Consider the following 22,542-nt stretch of genomic DNA (forward strand, 5'->3'; position numbering starts at 1 on the left):
CTCATCTCTCATCTCTCATCTCTCTCTCTCTGCTCTCTTCTCTCTCATATCTCATATCTCATCTCTCTCATCTCTCTCATCTCTCTCATCTCCCATGGTTGGTTGGTTGTCGGGATGGGTGGTGGCGGCAGAGGAGATATTCTCTTGCTGTGTGGTCTCAACGGCTCTCGACGTTTGGGCGTGGTGTGTGGCTACCAGGGTGGAAGCGGCTGTGGCTGTCAGGACATGGGTCGAGCCCCCTCATGAAATCGTTTGGTTCCCTGCCTAGGCCCAAGCAGCCCTGCCTGCCCGTCAAGGAAAAGCGAATCAAATTGGGTGATAGACTCGCCCCCTCTCGAAAGGCGGCGCGCGCGCTCCTTGGACGACGCAGACATTTCAGACGCCCGGGCTCTTGGTTGAAGACACAACCTGGCTGGACATTGAGCTGTCTCTGTTGAGCCAACACGCCGCGAGGGGGGAGGTGCTGGGAAAATAAGCTTCCGGAGAAGCACAATGTCTCAGGTCTGTGCTCTTCCATGCAATGCATTCTCCCAGGAGGATGCCCCACTGCACTCGTCTGACCGGTGTCCTCTGCGTGGTGGTGGTATGTCTGCTTGCTCTTGGGCACCACACAGGCGCCAGGGGACATTTCCGGGTACGGTGACGTTGACTGGCAAAAGTTTCAGAGATGGTAAGGGTTTTCGCTGCAATGTTTTGGTTCTTCTCAAGCATGATCACTGGTTCATCTGGCGAGCGAGCACGCGGGTGCCGAGGCGTCTGATCTCCACGTGTGAAGCCAGCGCGAGCTCCCATCGTCAAGCTACCATCTGCCCTTGACTGCCTGTCCTTGTTTTCAGGATCACCTGCTTCGCCGTGGTCACCTTCGACCTGGAGGCTGGCCAAGCCATCGAATGCATGCAGCCCCCACAAACATGCTTTCCCGAGAAAATCCTCAAAAGCATCCGCTTTCTCTCTTTTCCAGACTCAAACTCTGGTGATTACTCGGCCCCCTTGCTTCTTGCATTGCCCCGTGTCTCTCAGCTCTACCTCATTGGCAACGGGGAGTCCTCTCACCGTGGCTGCCATCATCACCCCACCCCCTAATCTCCCACATGTTATTTTTGCTGTCGTCATGTTTAGGCTTGACCGGCGACTATACTTTTGTTTTTCGCTTCCGCAATCTTGTCTCCCGCAAAAACAAAGCACTGGGAGAAGCTGTTGTGGACTACGTGCAAAGCCGAAGTGGACTTGATGCGAGCTCAATCCCTACGGGCATGGCTGACGCTGTGGGTGCAACTTATGGCCAAGGCGGCGAACATGACGATGATGATGATGACGCAGATGGATCGGCCAAGATCTCTGTGGATATGGAAGCATCGACTTCGGCTGCGACCGAGTATTGCCAGTGCTCAAGCCCACCCCACGCTGATTCAGCATCACATGCCAATGCTGAGCGCCTTGACTTTGGTCGCTGTCCAACCTGCCATCACCTGCCTACACCGCACACGTACCGTGGCGCAGGTGCCACCAGTAGTAGCAGCACTTTTACCAACTCTCGCACAGGAAGCCGGCCTGCCGACAGTGTCTATCGTCGCGCTGGGCAAGACGGCGGACCGGGCTACTTTTATGGCTACGTCTACTTTCGGTACGGATACTGGATGGAGCTCGCACACGCAGCCCGTGTGGCTTGTGCGTGCTTTTGCCCTGCCTCATCGTACTCGCTTGATGATCAATATGCAGCCAAGTACCCGATGCACGTAATCGACGAGGATTCTTCCAAAAGGTCGGTGACATTTCGCTGAAACAAATAAGTGTTTTTGCCCTTCCATCCAACCTGTCTGCATGTTCGACTCAACTCATGCCAACGCATACATCCGACCCCACAGTCGGTCGTGGTCATTTCTAGTTTGCCCCTGGCTGGCCTTTATGGTACTTTGGCACAGCACCTAGCCCACTCATACTTTTCATCCGGGGCAGGAGCCCTGGCCGCAGGTATGAAGCTCTGAGAATGCACGCCCATCGCCATCGCCCTTGCCACAGAGGGTAGATGCACTGCAGCTGCTCACGTCATCAACACCATCTGCCTGTTGCGCATTCTAGCCTGTGCTGATGTTTGCAATTGGCCCGGCCCTCGTCGCGGCTTAAGTGTTGAGGACAACTTCTTGCAGCATATCGTCGAGGTCGGAAGCTCTGACCACACACACTCACTCACATCGCACGCTTATTGATTTGTCTTGTGTCTTGGCAGCTCAAACTAAGCTGCTTGGTTCACCAATCTTTTTTTCTGCTTTTCCTTTTCCTGTGTCGTGCCTATCCTTCAGCTCGTAGTACCAGACGACTTTAACGTTACGTCCATGCTCTATGCCCAAGCCCGTCTGCAACCCTCCGCACTCAATGCAGCTCAACAGCAAGCCTTGGATCTTTATCTCTGTCTTGAGCCCGTGCTGAGCCACATTCAGCTCTTGTGGGAGCTTGTCTTGACGGCCGCGCCCATTGTAGTCATGAGCCAGACGCCGGTCGTAACCTCACGCCTCGTGCTGGCCTTGATCTCCCTGATCATGCCTTTGGAGTACCACGCTGATTTCCGCCCCTTCTTCACCATTTACGACGGTGACTGTCCCCGCTATGCCAAAGCATTCAGCCAAGCCAAGCGAAAGGCCCACACTGCCTCGGGTGGGAGTGACGTGGTCAGCGCCATCCTGGGCGTGACGAATCCATACTTTGAGCAAGCCTTTGGCCAATGGCCGACCATAGTGCGCGTCGCTTCAATGCGCGGGCTCCCGCAGCAATTAGGAAGGCGCCAGCGGTACTCGAGCACCAGCAGCCTTGGCCCTGAACCCGTGCGTCCTCCTGCGTCACGTGACCTCTCGCCCGTGACGGGCGTGCGTCATCTCAACCCGCTCGACCATCTGACCGTGAAGGAGAATCCCACATCACTCCATCGCAGCATATCTGCTGTAGATGGTCTGAACCGCCATGGCACCGACTTGAGTGAGCTTTCAGACCATCGATCTCCAGGTACTTCGAGCGATTTTTCTCAAGCACCACCCAGCAGTCGCCAAGAGGAGGCTGAAGGCGAGGATGAGGAGGCAGTGGACCATGACGAACTTCATCGGTTCGGCGATGTCATCGCCTCACAATATGTGAGCATGGCCGATAGCGTTCTGAGCGTCAACCTATCACCATATTCCCCCCCTCCGCGTCGACCGGTGGACCGCTCTAGTGCGGGCATGCGCTCTTCCCCGCGCATGAGATCGGAGCCGTGCAGTCCACAGCCGCGACCAACGCCGGTTGGCCGCTCCGCTCCGCACTCCGCCGCCGCGTTGACAGACCCCGACCTGATTCGGCCAGTACCTATATGTGCAGCCCCGGTCAAGAAGGGCAAGGTGGTCGATTCCGTCAGCTCCCCGTACCGCACCAAGCTTGAGTCGGACCACGTGACCATCAAGACGCTGCTGCAGCTGTCTGCCGAAACCGTGACCGAAGCGGTTGAAGGCGTGCGTGCTGCTTTCTTGCCAATGCCCACCCACCTCTGCTTTGCACAATTCGCGGCCTACCCTCACGAAATCTTGTTTTTTGCAACTGGACACAGGGCCTGCTTTTGCGTGCATCATTTGATGGCTTGACACGCACCTTTATGATTCCTTTGGAGCGCTATGTCGCCCGCCTCATGCCAAAATTACAGGAGATTTCGCCACACAAGGTCAGCTGGATTGAATTATCGTAGCTTGGTCCTGTTGTCTATCTCAAGCAAGCAAGAACCTTGCACAAAAGGCTGACATCGACACTGCTGCCGTTGACACGGTTTCTGATTTCTGATTTTATGTTGTGGTTTGCATGTAGGATCTTCCGCGGCTCGAGGACTTTGATGCTCGCCAGTTCCTGAGCTCACTTCAGAGCAGTATGGCTCTTCTGAAGCAGGAGCGCAACGGCGATTGGCTTGCATTGTATGCATCTTTTTTGAAAAGTCGCAATTTCCGTGGCTGGTTGAAAATTCGACGACAGCTTGCCGAAGTGGAAATTCTGCGGTAAGCAAGCCCGACGTTTAAAGGCTCGTCGGCATGGGAGCTTGAATACTGTCCTTGTGATGAGTTGATCTTGTTGTTGCTGTTGCTGTTGTTGTTGTTGTTGTTGTTGTTGTTGTTGTTGTTGTTGTTGTTGTTGTTGTTGTTGTTGTTGTTGTTGTTGTTGTTGTTGTTGTTGTTGTTGTTGTTTTCCGTTGCTGATCCTATTCTTCTTCTTCCATTTTTGGCTCCCTGTCTGAGAAGCTTTTCACTTGTTCTTGTCTGATACTCCTGTTTGGCGCTTGGTTTGGGCAGTCTTTTCCTAAAATCTGTGGTAGACCTTGACGTCAATGGTTTTGCAACCCACGGGTACGTGACAATGCCGACTGCCTTGTTCTGGAAATGGTTTAACGAACGCTACATGCCAAGGCTTATCGATATACCGACATTCCTCGCTTTCTCAGCTCTGAGGTCGAGATCATTGACGTTCTGCTTCGCGTGCGCAAAGCTCTTGTATGTAAATGATGACCGACACATGAGTGGCCAAGCGAAATTTGCCTCAACACCATGTTTATGCTCTTGCATTGCACCTTTCTTGCTTGGCCACGCGTATACTGACCATGGCTACAATCTGTCTCATACACAGGCGCGTGCTTCAACACTGACATCGGAGCGCGATGCACAGCTCGTGGCTGATGTCTCTGAACAAGCGGCGCTTCTATGCTCACACTTGGGGCCGGACTTGCAAGCCTCTCTACAGATGCGATAAGACGACGAGAACAAGCACCGTGGCACCTCTTGGAGATCCCCCACATTTTTTAGCTAATGCTTGATTTCGATGCATTTTTGGCAATGCGTCCCAGAGGGGTGCAAGCAGCCAGCCCGTAGCCGTCCTGACAACAACCCAACCGACCAGAGTGACACAAATGGGATCTGACCTGAAAGAACACCAGACAAAATTGAATTGCCTAATCCCTTTGCCGTGAGCACCAAAACCCTGCCCGTGTGGCGCATCAAACGATGGTCAACGCCGCATGTCCTTCTCCCATGTGATCACCCAGTTCTTCTTCCTTTTCTCAACCAAGTCATCCCTCACTTGTTTTTGGTTTTTTCACCAAAAAGCGGCTGACATCCGTCAACCTGCGGGCATTTTGTTCTTCATTTTGACTTTGCAGCTTTGTGGCGCCTGCGATGGTGTGAGCGAAACGGCGCGCGAACAGCCATGGCACAGCGGCAAATCAAACGATTAAGGCAGCTTGATGATGAGGTGGGGCATTGCTTGGAAGACGAATGCACACTTGCCAACTCGGGCCCTGTTCTGCGATTCGCCTTCTTTGGCGATATTCCTGATACGATTGTCTGCTCAAATCAACAGGCCAAGACGCTGCTCATGAACAAGGGCTTGCAAACATGCGGGGATGTCCTGACGGTCACGGAGGATGATCTGGTGGAGTTTGGCCTCACAGCTGACGCTGCGGCTCGCCTTCTCGGCCAGATTGCCACCGAAGTCGCCCCCGGCCTGAGAACGGTATCAGCACCTGCCTTTCTTCCCCGCCCTCCCAGCTACGCGAAAACGACTAAAAACGCGCAAACGACCACCATGCCCTTGATCCTCAGGCAGCCAGCTTGCTTGACGTCAAGCATGTTGCAACCACCTTGCCCACGCTTGATGCGGCTCTATGTGGAGGCTTGCCGGCGGAGGGTATCACCGAGGTGGGATGTGAGCAAGCCAACTGATGTCTTTGCTGACTTGAATTCTGATCCTCGACACAGCTTGTAGGCCCACCTGGAAGCGGGAAGACCCAGTTTTGTACCTTGCTTGCCGCGTCGGTGAGTCCGTGCCCTTTCACTCATTCCCAACAGGCATTCGCGTGTTGGCCCGAACCAACCAATCTCGCTCCTTCCAAACTGCAAACTGGACTTGGTGATGCCACGACCGGCTGCGTTTCCTCGCGACCCTCATCCTCAAAAAGCAAGCCGATCATGCCTCATGCGAGTTGTGCGATGGGTGGCCCATGACAGCTGGCGAAATTGCGCCCGGATCAGTCTGTGCTTTACATTGACACCGAAGGCGCCTTCCGAAGCGAGCGGTCGGTGACTTGCTGCCCTACAAAGCCCATCGTTGCAATGCTTAAAAGTTACGCAGAGCTGATGCGTGCGCAAATCGTCCTGTAGTTTGGTGGAAATGGTCCAACATCGCTTCCCGGACACCGATCTGCAAGCCCTCAAACAGATAGCGACGGCCGTGCGTGTGGTCTTTACAACCACTTGCGACGAGCTTCGAGACATGTGCGCAGACTCCCCACGCACACGGCTGCTCCCCGTCGTGCTTGTTGTTGCAAGCAAGTTGCAGCACGAGACGCCCTCACCTGGCCCTGAGTGCATCGCGCATCTAATCTGAAATTTATGCATGTATCGAATGCGGGAATAGTCTTGAACAACTGGAAGTTCTCGTGTGCGACGCCAACGCTGGCCTGGTCATCATTGACTCGATTGCCTATCTGACTCGCAAGGTGAAGCTCTTTAATAAACTTTTTTTGCGTGTGTCAGCTGTCTGCTTGCCTTGCTCGGAGCAGGGCTGTGCTATGATGCTAGGCCACTTTGATGGTGTTTGTCAACGCAAACTCAAAAGCTGGTTGGTGTTTTTGACCATGGGTTGTGTCTCGCCTGTTAGGAATTCGCGCTCGATAACATTCGCAAAGCTGACTACTTGTCAACTTTAGCATCATTGCTGAAGCGCACCGCAACCAGAAGTAGCATTCCGGTCTGTTAGCCCAATGCCTTGAAATGCGGTGGAAGACTTCTGTGCCGTGAAGTGCCATCGCCCAAGCAGGAGTATCTGAGGCGGGGCACCCCATGATGCCTCCGGTGCGCCTGGGATGCTCTGACCGTGCGCCACCCGGTTTCCTTTTGATACAGGTGCTGGTCACGAACCAGATTACCACCCGTTTCGATGAGGTAACAGCGGAGGCCTACGTCACGGCTGCCTTGGGCAATACCTGGGCCCATAGGTATGAATCGCCCATGAGAATATGTCACAAAAAGTGGAGACACGGATGATGGCGCTCATGCGTATTCTGGTCTGATTTGGTTGGGTTGGACGGGAACGCACAGCGTCAACATTCGCTTGGCTCTACACTTTGCTCCCGGGGATGGTGCTGGACGACTTTTGAGCATCAGCAAGTCACCGACGGCTCCATACCAGATTATCCCGTATCAAATTACACAGGCGGGCCCAATCGAAGTAAGCGCCGTCGGCACGCAAACAAGACTACTTGGGCTAGTGGCTCAACCCAACCAGAGTAGGAGAAGCGAGCGGCGGGCCCTCTCGCGCCGATGTCGGCTGGCAGCTCCAAATGAGCACTCGCCATTTGGCTTGACGCTCACTTGACACTGTTGGGATCTTCATCTCTGCAGCTAGACGTGGCTGGAGATCAAGCTATAGGTGGCCGCCTGGCAGAAAGTAGCGCGCACGGAGCTCGCATTCTTAATCGCAACATGGCAGATCAAGGTGGGGCCGAAAAGGGGGATGCAGGCGTTTGAGGGAAGGCAAGGCCGAATGCAAAGAATGCTAGCCTGATTTCGATTGAGTTCCGTACCCGGGATTGGATTTTGCTCGTCAACCTCACCTGTTTGGCGATGCTTACTCTGCACAGCCTTTAGCACCTATAGTGGTCAGCACGAGGCAGTTCTCGCGGCGCAAAGCGCCCAATACTATTACTAAGGATCCAACTTCATGTGCGGGACCAGGGTGGCTGGTAGCAAAAGTGTCAAGAGAGGAACATCGGTCTGCTTGGTGTTAATTTGCAGACGCTCAAATTAACTGCTTTCATGAGTGGGGATTTGCATCAAATGTCAACTATTACTATCTACACGGATGGAATCACGGTGGTTTGTCGGCGCCGAGCTTGAATATCTGCAATGTTCTTCCGCTGCTGCTCAGTCAACCCTAGCTCGGAGCGCAGCTGGGGATTGGTAATTTTGATCCAGCCCCAGCCATCCATCGCGGCAACCAGGGTGGGACCATGGGTCTGTTCAAAGGATCCATGGTAAATGATGGTTGCAGGCGGCCGGGCGCGTGGGAAGGGTGGGGGGTCTTGGGTGTTCACGCAGTCAGGGCATGGTAGGAAGGCGCCCCAAAAACTGAGGGTAGATGTCGTCAGGACGTGATGATGGCACATGGTCATGAGAACAAGTGAGGTGATGGCGTTGGCGTCAACCACACGAAATTTGATGCCTCGGAAGGCTCGAAGGCGCCATGTTGCCTCCTGCGGGTTGTCGGAGAAGACCAGGTAGATGGTGGTGCGGCGGGAGAAACGCTGCTTGAACACATGCCGATAAAACGCGCTCGGGGGCAAGCGCCGTTGCGCGAGAGCATCTGGATCGGTTTCGTTGGCGTAGCCAATACGCATGTGAACTGAGACAGTCTCAAAGAGAGCACACTGGTCACCACACATTGAGTGCAGGTAGCGAAAATAGGCTTGGCGCGCGCCTCGGATCACGGCGGCATGCGGTTGCAGCAGCTGGGTAATGAGCGAGTGATTCCACCACCGAGTTGTGAAAAACCACGAGTGTATGAGAAGGGGCTCGCCTTGGTTCACATAGTTTTCAAAGGCACCTTCCAGCACCAGGTCACTGCGGAAAGGCAGGTGCTGGCGGCTGAGACATGGGGGGTGCGCACAGTCCAAAATGAGGCTTTGTATGCACGGTGTGTGGTAGAAGTGACTCAAGGGCCGGTGTTGGGACCGAAGGAAATGAGCGGAGCAGAGCAAGGCAACTTACGGAAGAACATTGGTGCCCACCGGAGGGCGGGGATGACAGGAAAGCCATTGAAGAGCGGGAAAGACGTGTCCAAGCTGAATGTGCGGGCCGAACGGAGGTGGGTGTCCGCCCCAGGGTTCAAACGCGCGGGGATCCTTGGTCGACCGATCAATGCGCCAGTAGCCGACGATGCAGGGCAAGTTCAACTGGTGAGCAAAGCTGCAGGCGCCAGCAATAGCAAAGAGAAGATTACCGAGCCCGTTGTGAAGAACTGGTGCCACAAAGGGTTTCCAGCGGTATTCGTTCATAAACTCGGGACAGGACCAAAAGTTGGGCTGCATCTTGTCCTGCAAGAGCTCATTTCGAACCGTTATCTCCAATGCTTGCATCTCGCTCTCTGTCGGGACGACACCCAGCTGTCCGACGGATATTTGGCCACGGCTCTGCGTCCCAGCCCCAGTGTGTGATCCATCGCGCCAGTCGCTGCGTGCGGTGCGAGCAGACGACGCAAGGCTGTCCCCACCACTGCGAGTGGTGGGGTCAGTACAGACCAACGGGAGGGAGCTAATCAGGACGGAAGCAGCCAGAAGCTGCATGTGCCAAGGTTGGACGCGCCGGGACATGGCCTGCTGGGCACAGATCGTCTGGCCGGAGCCAGCTGCCGAATCGCCGCCGGCAACCACGAACGGCCTTAGATTAACAGACCAAAGTGACCTTCAATCGACCTTCAATCGGGTTCTCGGCGCAGACACATCACCCCCACCACATGGACAGGTATAAGCACGCCAATATTTGAACAACAAGGACACTTGCCACCTCCAACGGACGAGCGCCGTCAATGTTTATATCGAGTTGGAGCCACGTCCCTGTCCCCCCCGTCTGCCCCCATCAACAATGTTGGCCTCGACTTGGGAGTTGCCTTCTTGCATGCAACCATAAATGCAATGGCCATCGTTTGTAAAATACTTTTTGTGCTTTTTTCTCTTTCCGTGTGGATTTTTGGAACTCACGTCTGCTGTCGGGGGCTCAATCGACGTCAGGGGATCCAAGGTACGTATCGCTCCTGTGCCCCAGCCCCCCCATCGGTCTGGTTGTGCATGCACTGGCCTGCGCAGCTTTTGTTTGTTGATGGAGAGGGCTTGCTGGTGTTTTGTCTCAGTTGGCTTTTTGACTTGACTGCGAGACGCAGTCTACGACCCACACGCGGGCGACAATGACGACCTGCGAGTGAAGCAATGTTGCAGCGGCCACACCTCGGCATTGGCATGATTGAACGGCTTTCTTCATTTGCACTGGCCAGAGCAGCTGAGCCAGAGATGCTACGCTCGCGGCACTAAACTTCACTCTGAACAAGATGGAATCGGCGCAAAGCCCGCGGCATGCTGCCTCCAACCACGAGCCAGCCGACCAGAGCCGCAGGTCGCGGGGTGAGCGCCGCAGCTCCCGGCATTCACGACGACGCTCGACTGCCTCCTCGTTGTCCGAACTTCCCAGCACGCAGGGTCTCAATGTGGCACTGACCTTGGCACAGGGCACCACGAGCCCGCCGCGCTCAAAGCCGGCCTCAGAGACTAGCCGCAGATCAAGCCGCAAAGCCAGCATATCTAGTCCCGGTTTTGCCCCTTGCTCGGCCTGTGGAAGCACCGCCTGGCCTGGCCACGCTGCCAACGAATGCCTCATGTGCGATGGCAAATATGTGCTCTGTGCCAACTGCTTCCCGCCAGCCCCCGATCAGCATGAGCATGACCAAGATGCCTTTCTCGATGGAGATCCGCCCCGGGCCAGCACGGTGGCAGCTGTGGTTCCTGCTGCCAATGCCACGCTGCCCCGGTCCCCCCCTCCTCACCAAGTCCTCGAGAGCTCCTCACAGAGCGAGAACCAGTCGAGTGAGGCAGACCTGGAGCAAGAACTGGCTGTCCTCCTAGGCATATCTCCTCCGCCCTCTTCTCTCGCAGTGACCCAACCCGAACCCACGTCCACACCCGACAGCACCCCGGTTGACGCGCATGAGCTGGTCCAAGATAGGAGAAGTGCCGACAACCCGATGCCTGAAATTTTGGCCCCGTCCAAATCTGGTGGAGTGGACGACAGACCAGATACCCTCGTGCGCAAGGCCAGGGCGGACAATGACGTGTCCCGGATAGGCCGCATGAGCAGCAGCGAGCGCATTCAGCGCGTCCGTCAGCGCAAGCAACGCGTGGATCAGGCTGCCAAAGAAGCACTTCTGGCTTCCGTCTCGGCCACAGCTGAGCGGCATCTGGCAGCTCAGACTCGCCGTGAGCAGAAGCAAGCGGCTATTCATGACAATCTAGATGCGCGCATCGAAGCCGTTCAAGCACGCAAGGCGCAGTTGGAAGGCGCCCATGCCGCACGTGTGTTGGCGGAGCTATCTCAAAAAGAACAGCAGTTCATCGCCCGGCAGCAGCAGCTTCAGCAGGAGCAACGGCGCCGCCAGCGCCAGCCATCTTCCCCAGACCAACCCAGGCACCAGGTAGGATGTGCTCACACTGCGTTCACTCACAAACATATGCGCGCCTCAAATAACCAGAGCAAAGCCTTTTGGCGGTTAATTTATTGAATTGTCAGACCTGCTTGGTTGAAAGCCTCATGCTCACCGAGTCCGCCCCTGTGCACTCAGGCTCTGCACCCTGGTCGCTTTGCTGGCCACCCGGGTCAATTGGGTCATCGCTTCGCTGCCCCCATACAAACACTGCCAGCGCCGTGGCTTCAGCGGGCCACTGACACAGAACGCACTGCTTCCACGGACGCCTGGCGTGCTCAGCGGGCCCAATACTGGCATGATGTTGATGTTCGCGTCCATGCCCTCCAAAGCCAGCTCGACGCGCATGCACCCTTTGCTGCTAGCCGCAACTTGGTGCAGGACATGTCGAATGTGGCCGTCTTCCTACATGCCTGCCAGACACAATATGTCGCACGTGTTCTTGCCGATGCGCTCGTTCCGCTTTCTTTAACCGAGGGCTGCAATCTGGCTGGAGACAATCTTGCACGAAACAGTGCCTCAGCCGTGCTAGACGATATCACAGAGGCTGCCCTCATGACGACGGCAGCCTGGGATCAAGTGCAGGAGCAACAAGCTAGCTCTCAGGCACAAGCTCTTCTGATGCTCGTGACTCGCGCTGCCTTGACCACGGCGCAAACACATGGGCCGTTCTTGTTACATAACGCTACGCAGCTTCCCCCACATCAAGGCCATCTTTGCTTGCTCGGCGCTTGGCACTCAACCACAACCACAGCAGATGTACAGGCATGCGCTCTGGGCACGTGGCGTGACGGCTTGTGGCATATTGTTGCCACCCTTGAACCAACGCCACCTGCCCTGGATTCAACCTGCCGGCACTCGCAAGCATGGGCCTTACTAACACAGTGCATCAAGAGACATGGCACCGCACTCGATATGGCTTGGTCTGAGCCAGACACAGTGACGTCTCCAGGCGAACTTCCAGACACGGTAGTCGTTGAGGCCGGCACGCAACAGGCAACAATGCTTATCGTCATGCTGGACTTTTCGTGTGCACAGCGGACTGCGGATGGCACAATTCAGAATCTGCAGGCTCTTGATGCCGTGTGGGCATCACGAGCAGAGGCGATTCAACTGGCTCAGCAAGGAGCTGAAAAGTTGGCCGGGGTTGCATCGCCCACCGAAGCAAAGGCGCAAGCTGAGGATCAACCCGTCACAGCGGCCATCGAAGTAGGCGACGCCGTAACATTGAAGGCGCCTGCCGAAACCCCTTTGCCTACTTCAGAGATTCCCGTGGAAATGGCTTTGAGAAATTTATTCCAAGCCTTTGTGGGGGAAGACACCGTCGCTTTCGCCCCAGACATTTATGTGCGCGTCAAAATTTTGATCGATGCTTTTCGCAAATGGGTATCGGGCTTACCGCGAGACCACGAGCTTTTGGTTGCGCTCTCCGAACCGCAGTACGTGGGCTTGACGCGCCTGCCCAATTTCAAAGGCGAGGATCTTTTACCTTTCCTCGCACCACATGGCGTTGATCTCGTCAAGGCTCGGAAGCGCTATCCCCGCGTGTCGGGTCGCCATGTGCATGGCGCTTTTTTTGTTGGGTGTGACCTGGCTTCAACCATTACATCAGAGCCCAAGCTCGTGGAAAATTCACAAACTTTGAGCGCGCTGGTTCATGAGGCTGCCCCCCTTGAAGCACTTGCGCAGGGAGAAGAACCGGGGTCCTCTTCCCCGGCTGCGTCATTGGAGGCAGTTGCGGCCTCTTCTAAAACAGAGGCTGCCACACAGGTTGAGGGGCGCGAGTACACGGATCTCCTTCGTCTTTTGGTGGATGATTTACAACACGCCGGCGTGGGATTGTCCACGTCAACCCTTGAGGCGCTACAAACCCTTCCTGGAGCTGCTAGCGTGGGAGAGCGCGTGTGGGCTGTTTTGTCTCAGCACCGCAGTGCATCTTCTTCCATCAACACCCACCCACCATTGACATCGACCCCTTCTGAAGTCTTGCCCTCCCCACCTCCGGCCCCGCCCCCACCTCCACCTCCGCCCCCGCCTCCTCCTGGTGCCCCAGGTGCACCACCACCTCCGCCACCACCTCTGCCAGGCATTCCCGGTGCACCACCACCTCCGCCGCCACCTCCGCCAGGCATTCCCGGTGCACCACCACCTCTGCCGCCACCTCCGCCGCCACCTCCGCCAGGCATTCCCGGTGCACCACCACCTCTGCCGCCACCTCCGCCAGGCATTCCCGGTGCACCACCACCTCCTCCGCCTCCGCCAGGCATCCCTGGTGCTCCTCCCCCTCCACCCCCAGGCATCCCTGGTGCTCCTCCTCCTCCATTAGGTGGACCCGGTGGCCTTGTGGCCAAACCAGTCGGTCCCCGCAAACCAGTCATTCAGCCGGAGAAGAAAATGCGACCATTGTTTTGGAATCGGATCCTCCTCGACCCAGCCATGCTGGCTACGGCCTCAACCCCGATGCCACCAGCTCCGGTTCTTGGCGAAGCTAGCAATGTCAAACCCGACAGCACCATGGTGGAAGCCAACGAAGATGACGGTTGCTTGTGGGTCAAACTCGAGGAAACGCCCTTTGACACCAACGAGTTTGAAGCAACCTTTAGCCAGAAGCCCAGCGCCACGCGCAAGACTCAAGAGGCCGAAGATAATGGTCAGCAAGGCAAGCCCAAGGCAGCTCGAACTTTCACTGCCTTAGATGGCAAACGTGCGCAAGCCGTGGGTATCCTGCGTGGATCTATCAAGCTTGACCCTGCTGCCATCGGCTCGGCTCTCTATGCCATGGATGAGAACCAATGCAAGCTGGAGAAGATCAAGTCCCTGTACGAGAATCGTGCAACCGCTGAGGAGTTGGACTTGATCAAGTCGCACATCAACGGACCAGATGCAGAAAAGGTGCCCCTGGCGCCTGCAGATGAGTTTCTCCTCCGTGTGAGCGAGATTGATCACTTTGCGTTGCGAGCAGAATGTTGGCTCTTTCGAGCCAACTTTGCCGAAAATGCCCTCGATTTGCAAGAACGTGTCACTGCTCTCGGCCGGGCCTGCGACCGCTTGCGAAGCTGCAAGGCCATCCCGACCGTGAGTACTTGATGGCGACGCGCTTGCACACAACTGATTCATTGCGTGATGGAGGCTCTTTCAGCCGTAGGCCTGGCCTCACTCTTCTCCGTGGCTTGTGCGATTAGCTTTTGGGGCTTATCTTGGCGCTGGGCAACTACATGAATGGCGGGACGAAGCGTGGGCAGGCTGACGGTTTTTCACTCAACATTTTGACCAAAATTCGCGACGTTAAATCGCAGGTTCGTGGTTATCGTGCATCGATTGGTAACAAGGATCTGCCAACACCTTTATGGCACGATTGCGCTCGTTGGCGCGCTGACCCGTGTACTGTTCCACCTCTCTTGCGTACCATTGACCCCTCGACCCAACCGATTGAACGTGCATGTAGGATAATAGCTCAAACTTGCTCAACTACGTCGTCAAGGAAATGGCTTCTCAGCCACTGACTGATGATGTGGAGGAGACGACCTGCCCTCTGCCTGACGCCTCTGTGTTTGCTGCTGCGCAGCAAGTCACTTTTGAGGACTTGGAGGGGGATGTCACACGGCTCGAGCGCGAGCTTCAGGCGTGCAGTCGTAGGGTTGATCGCATCATTTCCGATGTGCAAGAGGAGGAACTCGTTCATCCATTCCAGGAACAGATGGAGCGCTTTTTAGACAACGCCAAGGGGCTACTCAAAAAGGCTCGAGAGGATCTGGGGCATGCGTCGACAGCTTTCACGCGGTTGATCAAGTGGCTCATGTTTTCCACCAATGGCGGGGGAACACCGACCCCGGCAGACTTTTTCGAGATTTGGGCCACATTTGTCGGTCAATTTGAGGAGGCTTGGGCTGCTGAACAGAAGATTCGAGCCCGCAAGAAGTTAGAGGCAGCTCAGCTCGCGCGGCAAGAGCAGGCTGGAAAAGCTCGCGTTCGCAAAGCGAAGGCTTCCGGACTCAAGTCCAAGCTCAAACGAAAGCTCAGCGCTACGCCCATCCAGTAGTTCGAGAGTGTGTTCAACATGTGGATGCGTCGCCTGACTTTCAACCCTAAGTTGGTCAATTTTCATGTTCACACAAACTAAATCTGGATCTGGATAGGGATATCTGGGCAGAAATCTGCACAAATGACCTTTTTTTTATCTGTCTGAGAGGCCCTGAGTTTGTCCTTGGTTTGAGATGGTTTTCTCCTGAATTTGTGTTTCCCGAAAGTTTGCGTGGATCGACAACAATGTGGTGCCCTGATTGCGTTTACAAGTTTACTGATTCCTCATAACAGCTAAATACTTCAATGTGGATCTCTCGAACGTGTGCGGCTGCTCGTTGCTGTCTACCGAATCCGATCGCTTTTCAAGAGTCAAAATTTAATTCTTTGCTAGAGATGTGAAATATGCCCATTCTCTTCTTTTTGCGTGGCATTGCCGGAAGATGTACAACTAAGCAATCAAACGATATCCATGCGGATGTTAATCTTGCTGGGACCTGGCATAATGCTGCTCTTAAAAGTAAGTTTGGTTCGTTGGAGCGGATAAGTCAGGACAGGAATACATCCTGACTTTAATGATTTGGAATTATCTTTCAAATCATGTTTGGTTCTTTCTGCACGTCACTGGAGAGATGATCTCTCCCTATGAGTGTTGTTTCTTGTGCAATTCGTGAGAACAACACTGAAACAAGAAAAACAAAGACGACGTTGCATCGAGCCCGGTCGTGACTCGGTGGGCTTAGGCGAGGATGGGTCCAGCGCGCTCGGTCTTGTGGCCGTACTGGCGCTTGATGTGACCGCCATCAAACTTGGGACCCACGTGACGGGTGCCACTTTCAGACTTGATGACCCACACGTCATCGGAAACCACAGGTTCCGAGTCGACGTTCTTATGCCAGGTGAAGTGGGCATGGGTGGCATTGAAGAGGGCAAGGCGACCATGACCAAAAACAGGCTCACGGTATGCAGACCACTCGGGTTGGGGGAAATAGCCCTCTGCAGGACCCTCGCGGTTACCTCCATCGCCAATGTTAATGTAGGTGGTGCCAGTCGGGTCAGTTTTGTTGTTGTAGGTGGGGTACATGCGCTCATCTATGAGTCCACAGCAGGGATGGGTCACGGTATTTAATGCGGATAGCAAAACGGGATGTCAACGCTACTCTAGTTCACGCGGCTGTAACCAACTCAAGTCGCAACAAGTGGAAAGACCAAAGTCAGAGGCTGAAGCAGGCGGGCCAACGTACAGGCGTGGACATGACCGGAGAAGACAAAGTCGACGCGGTACTGATGAAGCAAATCCTCCATAGAGGCACGCATGGCCGTCTCTTCGTACTGTTTGCGGAGCAAAAGGCACGACATGAGCATCCGCCACCATCAAGCCAGCACAACGTCTGCTCGCAGGCGAGGATAGCTCGCAAAGCCTCACCTCATCATGATGGTGCACATCCGAGTTGTACCAAGGAGCGTGCATGTTGCACACAACCCAGGGGGTCACGGTGCGATCAACCTGTTGAGGGGACGGAAGGTCGGTGTCGTGAAAATAAGCATATTTCCAGACTGAAGCGGGACTACTGCTTGAGTGCTATGTTGGCCCGACCCACCTTGCGCAAATCCTCCTCAAGCCACATGTATTGGGGGTCGCTATGATTGAAGTCCATGTAGCTGTTCAGCATGATGTAATGGGCAGGACCAATCTAATGGAATAGCAGCGTTTCCCCGTGGCCTAAACGGTGAGGCGCCGCGTAACTCGGCAAAATCACGCAATGTACGAGGCGCCGAACGAAGAGGGAAAACGCACGTTGAAGGAGTAGTACAGGTTGCCGCTGTTTGAGCCACTGCTGGGAGAAGGCATGCGGAAACGGCTCTGGTATGCAAGAAACTGTTCTTGAGTGGCGGGCAGGGGGCCAACCTGTCCACGGAGAGCATCAAGGAGATGTGGATAAAACAATAAGCCTCGGGCACGTTCAGCGATGGCATGGTAGACGACACTGTGGCCTTGCGGTTGAAAACTCACCTGTTCCACCTCATGGTTGCCGGGAAGGACCATTAGTGGCTGGTAAGCAAAGTAAGGCTCAACAATCTGGCCCCAGGAATCCCAGCGCTTCTACTCCCACGGGACGCACAAGCACCAACAGAGATCGCACAGCATGCCATTAGTCGGCGTGAGCACGCAGGTATCGAGGATTAGCAAAAGTGATGGAAACGAGTTGCGTATCAAGGTCAAAACAAAAAGAAAAAAAAAAAAAACAAGAAGAAAAATTGAGAAGAAAAGCCCCAATACCGCATATGGTAACGCGGGTCAAGCAAAATACGCGCGCGCGCGCGCGAAAAAAAAAAAAAAAAATGTTTGCTCGACGCTGATCATTATCTCATGCTAGCTGCCTGACCTGAGTGCAGTTGCGAGTGGGTTCATTTTGTTCGGCCGAGTCGGCATAGCTCAGGTCACCGACGAGCACGGTGATGTGCGCCTCAAAGTCAGCCTGTTATGAGCAAGCCAACACCAAACCTGATGAGCCTGAAGAGCTCAAGGGCAAGAGTGTTGATGTCAATGCTTGCCATAGTCGTGCGAGCGTCGGGGGAAGTCACGTACGCGAATGTGGTCAAGGGTGCTGATTGAATCAGTGGTCTGGCCGAGATCACCAATCATGGCAATATACAAGCTGAGGAAAACGGGTCAGGCGAAGTGAGGTTTGTCAGACACGAGAGCGGCCGTTGCGCCCTGAGGTTTCCTTCACCCAAGGGCAGGGTTCGAGTACTCACGGTTCCTCAACGCTACCAAGCGGGGGTGGGGTGGTAAAGTTGAAGGTGGTGGAGGTACCCTGCTTGCCACCACAGCGATAAAAGTACTGGGTGTTGGGCTCGAGGCCAGTCATGTTGGCATGGTGGATCAGGCCAGAGGTGTAGACCTCGGGCGAGTATGTGGAGCGGAAGTTGTAACGGTAAGCCTTCTCCATCTGATCAGCTGAGCATTTCGATGGAGATGATTATTGGAGGAGGCAAGCATGAGCAAAGGAGAGGTGGGAGAACTTTGTGCGAGAAAGAAATGACGACGTGCGCTGCAACAAGGCTTGGGGTCCAGGAACTGACCCGAGCTGTCAAGGTGATCAGGATCTGTGCCAAATTGGACGTAGCCGTCGGTCGCAGCGTTGGTGATCCACGAGACGACCATGCTAGTGCCTTCGTTATCACCGAGGTTGATGTGCACCTGCGGGCCAAAGGCTGATGAGGAAAGCACAAAGAGTTGGAGGGTCGGGGGCGAGCAAAGCTCAAGGATCTTCAAGGCGCGGGGCTGGCAGGTGCGCGATGGTAACCTGGGTGGGGGCATCCTGGTCCAGAGGGAGGGCGGCAGCCAGAGCCACCGCCAGGGCCACAAAGGCAAGGCATGTACGACCAGTCATTGTCTTGGATCAAGTCCACAGCAAGCAGAGCAAGCAAGCAGAGCAAGCAAGCCAAGCGGTGGTGGTGAGGCGACTGCTAACTCGACTGGTCAAAATGGGCAACGCCCTGAATCCCTGCGTGCCCTTGCCACCGACTCGAATCCTTGACCCTAGAGCCAAAGTCTCTTCCCAAACTGCCCAAGTGTGATCAACAAGCCAGCCAGCCAGTGCCCCTTCCTCCCCCTTGGCGGCAAGACGCCAGAAGCCGCGCGCCGTCGAGCAAGTTGGAGAAGCAACCAGAGCGTGCTCGTGACTTACTCGACACGCCTTGATGAAAGGTGATAAGTGAATGAGAGAGAGAAGGAGAAGGGAGAGAGAGAGAGGAGAGAGAGAGAGAGAGAGGAGAGAGAGAGAGAGAGAGACTGACACAAGGTAATAGTGCTGACAAATGACATAACATGGGTTTTGTGGATGTGTGGACATGATCGAAACAAGTTTTTTGGATTGCGATTAGAATGGTTGACAAGAAGAACGAGGGGTGACATGCTGATGGATGCCATCCCTCGAGTCATGATTCATCGAAAAGACGGGGGCCAGTGCCGTTGACTCCATGGTCTGGCACAAGCACTGATACCAGCACCACTAGACAGAGAGACAGAGACAGGCAAACACACACACACATGCACACACGTGTCAGGGACCCCCGCCCGGAGGGGGTACACGGACCACGACAAAACACAAAGTCAACCCATTCCCTCACACATTGCTGCGCTCGAGACGGCAAGCAGCGGTGGGGGCTATTTGGAGAGGACGAAGAAGCCGGCTCGGCCGGGTTCATCGATGCTAAAAGAGATCGAAAGCACAACAGCGAACACAAGGAGAAACAAACATACCATGGCCTCCCTGACCACGGAGCGAAGACAGCAAATACAATGCGAGCTGGCAAAGTGGAAAGAGGAATAGACCACAAACATCCAGTCGAAAAGAAGATGCATCATACCGAGGCGCGGCCACTGGTTTTTGCAACAGCATTGGACATCCGGTTTAGGCGCGCCAGCTGATCGGGTACGCCTGCGGCACGGGCTGAGCCTGCATCGTGGGCTGCTGTGTCCGAGCGCCGCGAGGCAGCATCGGCGTGTACGATAAACGGGTGGTTTAAAGCATCTGCAGCCTTGAGTCGCTTCTCGGGGTCATATTCGAGAAGACCCCGCAAGAGGTCAATAAAGCGGGCATAGTCATCGGGCTTGTGTCCTTGCTCATCCATGCGGCGACCACCGGGACCACCCTGGTTCGCGTTGAGCATGTTTGAGAGGCTTTTGGAGCCGGGTTTGAGGTATGTGCGCTTGGTGGGGAGAAGCTCATAGCTACCATCCCCGAGCTTGCGGAAAAAGTTGGCGGCTTTGCGACCCTTTTCAAGCATGTGCACGGGGGGAACGCCCAACAGCTCGGTGAGCTTGTACACCTGGTCACGCTCCGAGACACCGTTGAAGATCGGGTCACCCGTGTGCAATTCAAACAAGATGCAGCCCAAGCTCCACATGTCAATGGCTTGGTCATAGGGCAGGCCCAATAGGACCTCTGGCGAGCGGTAGAATCGACTTTGGATGTATGGGTACATCTGCGAAACGCAAGGGGAGGGGAGGGACAAACGGAGACAAGGTGAGAAACACAAACACGGATGGTTCAGTGTCGCCAGATTCGAGGGCAGGCACGTGGAATCAAGATAAAATGATGCGCACCGTTTTGCCAATGTAACAACTACTGCCAAAATCAATCAGCTTCAGCGCCGTTCTCTTGGGATTGCGGAGCAGGATGTTTTCGGGTTTGAGGTCACAGTGGATGATGGAGATGTCATCGCGTGACAAAAAGGCAAGACCACGAAGGATTTGGATGGCAAACTTGCGGATGAGGTTGAGGGAAACGCCACGAAAGTTGGTGTTGCGGATAAGGTCGTAAAGGTTGAAGGATAAGAGCTCAAACACAATGCAAAGGTGGTCCTTGTGTTCAAACCACCTGAGCATGCGGACCATGTGGTACGAGTCTGTGGGGTCCTTGGTTGCCACCCGTTTGAGGAGCTCAATCTCGATGCGTGCTTGTTCGCGAAAAGCCGACTTGTTTTTGATGATTTTGACGGCCACGCGGGTATCAGTTTCCTTGTCCACAGCTTCCACAACCTGTCCAAAAGAACCCTTGCCCAAGAGACCACGAATCTCGTAGCGATCATTCCAGAGCTGGGCACAAATCCAGGTGTTGTGGTTGCACGGGCAGACGCAAAGCAAGGGAACGGGCGGTGAGCAGGGCCTGCGGGGAGAGCGCATGAGACAGGCAAGTCAAGCAACGCAAAAGAGAAGTGGCCAGCATACCTCGCCTATCCTGACGATGTAGTCGTTGTTTTCATCGTCGTAGCCATTGTTCTTCTTGGCCCGGGCCTTGCGAGCGCGTTTGTTGGCGTAGTAAACCTGGTTGGTGGCGAGAATTTGCGGCAGGAAAAGGATGACCAAGCAAACAGGCGGAGATGAGCGGGGCATTTGTTGAGCCTGGACAGGCGAACCGAAAGAAGAAGAGGAGGGAGGGTGTGGGTGTTGAGGGCGCTTGTGGGTGTGCGAGTCAGAAAGAGTGGGTGGCCTACCTCGTTGATGTGGCGGTATGTGACAATGAGGTTGACGGAAAGTTTGTTCATGGGCCGGTCTCGCGAGTCACGGGGCGGCCGCGTGACGGCGGGTTTTTTGGCAGAGGTGGCTTCGTGCGCACCAGCAGCAGCCACGTCCTTTTTCTTGTTGTCCGTGCTCGTATCCATCCGCGCGGCGCCAGAAGGATTCGACATGATGGCGGTGTGGGACGGGCAAGGAAGGCTGATGCTCAGAGGGGTGGGTACGTCCGATGGGTGGAGACGAGAAAACGGTCAAGGGAAAAAAAAAAAGAGGGAAAAAATCGAGAGGGTCCACAGGCGGAGGCCAATTTGCGGACAGGAAGGCGCGCAAGATCACACAACTCCAACCATAAGGAGTGCAGAAGGCAGCGCCCAAGAGGGCCGACAAGGCAAAGGGAAGACCGAGGCTGTCAAGTCTTCAAGCTCCCAGGGTGTAATCAGGTTCCTGTTTGTGTGAACCTTGGCGCACTCAGTGGGAGTGGGCTCGGATGTGCGTTGTTGTCACAACAACAGCAGCGCAGTGGTCCGCGACACCACACGGCACAAGAAGACACGACACGACCCAGGGGCGAAAATGGCGCTCCAGTGCCAGAGGCAAGAGGGTCCAAGTTTCACACCACCAAAGCCGAGTCGTCTACCGGGGCCGCGAGCTGGCAGGCACGGCCGGCGGGCGAGCCGAGGAGGAAGCGGGGTGACGTTGTTGTGGGGCAACGGGAATGTAAGCCTGGCTCGTTCAGTGGGCAAGCAAGTCAAAGAGCGGCGGTGGGAAGAGGATGGCCGGCGAGACGAAGGAGAGTGGGCGAGCGGGCAAAACAGGGGAATGTGCGATATGACACCACCCTGGGTTGAGCCGACACAAATGCAGCAGACAGGCAGGGGTGTCGTAGCCCGCGAGAGGGCGAGAGGGAGAGGAGGGGCGCGCAGGGGCGGGCGAGGCCTGTGACCGATACAGAGAGGCTTGTTCACAAACCCAAAAAAATAAAAAACCAAGAGTCTAAAAAAGAAAGAAAAAAAAGGTAAAGCAGAGAGACGTGTGTGCGTGTGTGTGTGGTATAGTGGAAAACAAAAGCCCGCAAACAAACAAACGCAATCACACAAAGGAAGTGGTAGACAAGGGGGGGGGAGTTGCAACTGAAAAAAACGGCAACAGGCAGTGTGTGGAATGACAACTGGTTTGCAAGATGGGGGGGGGAGCGGAAACATTTCGTGTGTGCGCCGCGAATGCCATTCACCTTTCGCGCCAAGAATTGA

At 55.2% G+C, this 22,542-nt stretch overlaps 6 protein-coding genes across 6 annotated transcripts; 3 read left to right on the forward strand and 3 right to left on the reverse strand.

Moving 5' to 3' along the window:
- Positions 1–2,453: 2,453 nt before the first annotated feature.
- Positions 2,454–3,978, forward strand: MONBRDRAFT_1970 (uncharacterized protein; the record flags this gene model as incomplete). The annotated part of the gene is made up of 3 exons (XM_001743122.1): positions 2,454–2,894; positions 3,572–3,682; positions 3,823–3,978. Coding segments are annotated over 3 exons (708 nt in total), but the record flags the coding sequence as incomplete, so codon positions are not given.
- Positions 3,979–6,168: 2,190 nt separating this feature from the next.
- On the forward strand, positions 6,169–7,707 carry MONBRDRAFT_23135 (uncharacterized protein; the record flags this gene model as incomplete). The annotated part of the gene is made up of 7 exons (XM_001743123.1): positions 6,169–6,272; positions 6,415–6,496; positions 6,658–6,747; positions 6,903–6,994; positions 7,098–7,227; positions 7,401–7,494; positions 7,640–7,707. The coding sequence occupies 7 exons, from the start codon at positions 6,169–6,171 to the stop codon at positions 7,705–7,707; spliced, it is 660 nt and encodes a 219-aa protein (XP_001743175.1).
- A 145-nt stretch (positions 7,708–7,852) lies between these two features.
- MONBRDRAFT_6001 (uncharacterized protein) lies at positions 7,853–9,367 on the reverse strand (the record flags this gene model as incomplete). Its single annotated transcript, XM_001743441.1, has 2 exons — positions 7,853–8,618; positions 8,766–9,367. The coding sequence occupies 2 exons, from the start codon at positions 9,365–9,367 to the stop codon at positions 7,853–7,855; spliced, it is 1,368 nt and encodes a 455-aa protein (XP_001743493.1).
- Positions 9,368–10,098: 731 nt separating this feature from the next.
- On the forward strand, positions 10,099–15,283 carry MONBRDRAFT_6002 (uncharacterized protein; the record flags this gene model as incomplete). Its single annotated transcript, XM_001743124.1, has 4 exons — positions 10,099–11,235; positions 11,383–14,319; positions 14,427–14,540; positions 14,690–15,283. 4 exons carry the CDS (start codon positions 10,099–10,101, stop codon positions 15,281–15,283), a joined length of 4,782 nt encoding a protein of 1,593 aa, XP_001743176.1.
- Positions 15,284–15,914: 631 nt separating this feature from the next.
- On the reverse strand, positions 15,915–18,665 carry MONBRDRAFT_17752 (uncharacterized protein). Its single transcript, XM_001743442.1, has 11 exons — positions 18,576–18,665; positions 18,352–18,469; positions 18,025–18,226; positions 17,855–17,924; positions 17,652–17,744; positions 17,279–17,368; positions 17,063–17,173; positions 16,866–16,958; positions 16,691–16,771; positions 16,509–16,596; positions 15,915–16,356 (listed from the first exon to the last, which is right to left on the reverse strand). Exons 1-11 carry the CDS (start codon positions 18,660–18,662, stop codon positions 16,004–16,006), a joined length of 1,386 nt encoding a protein of 461 aa, XP_001743494.1. The 5' UTR covers positions 18,663–18,665; the 3' UTR covers positions 15,915–16,003.
- A 970-nt stretch (positions 18,666–19,635) lies between these two features.
- Positions 19,636–21,438, reverse strand: MONBRDRAFT_14418 (uncharacterized protein; the record flags this gene model as incomplete). Its single annotated transcript, XM_001743443.1, has 4 exons — positions 19,636–20,259; positions 20,381–20,872; positions 21,005–21,100; positions 21,271–21,438. The coding sequence occupies 4 exons, from the start codon at positions 21,436–21,438 to the stop codon at positions 19,636–19,638; spliced, it is 1,380 nt and encodes a 459-aa protein (XP_001743495.1).
- Between the last annotated feature and the right edge of the window lie 1,104 nt (positions 21,439–22,542).

This window comes from Monosiga brevicollis, genomic scaffold, assembly GCF_000002865.3.
Source record: "Monosiga brevicollis MX1 MONBRscaffold_3 genomic scaffold, whole genome shotgun sequence".
NCBI lineage: Eukaryota > Choanoflagellata > Craspedida > Salpingoecidae > Monosiga > Monosiga brevicollis.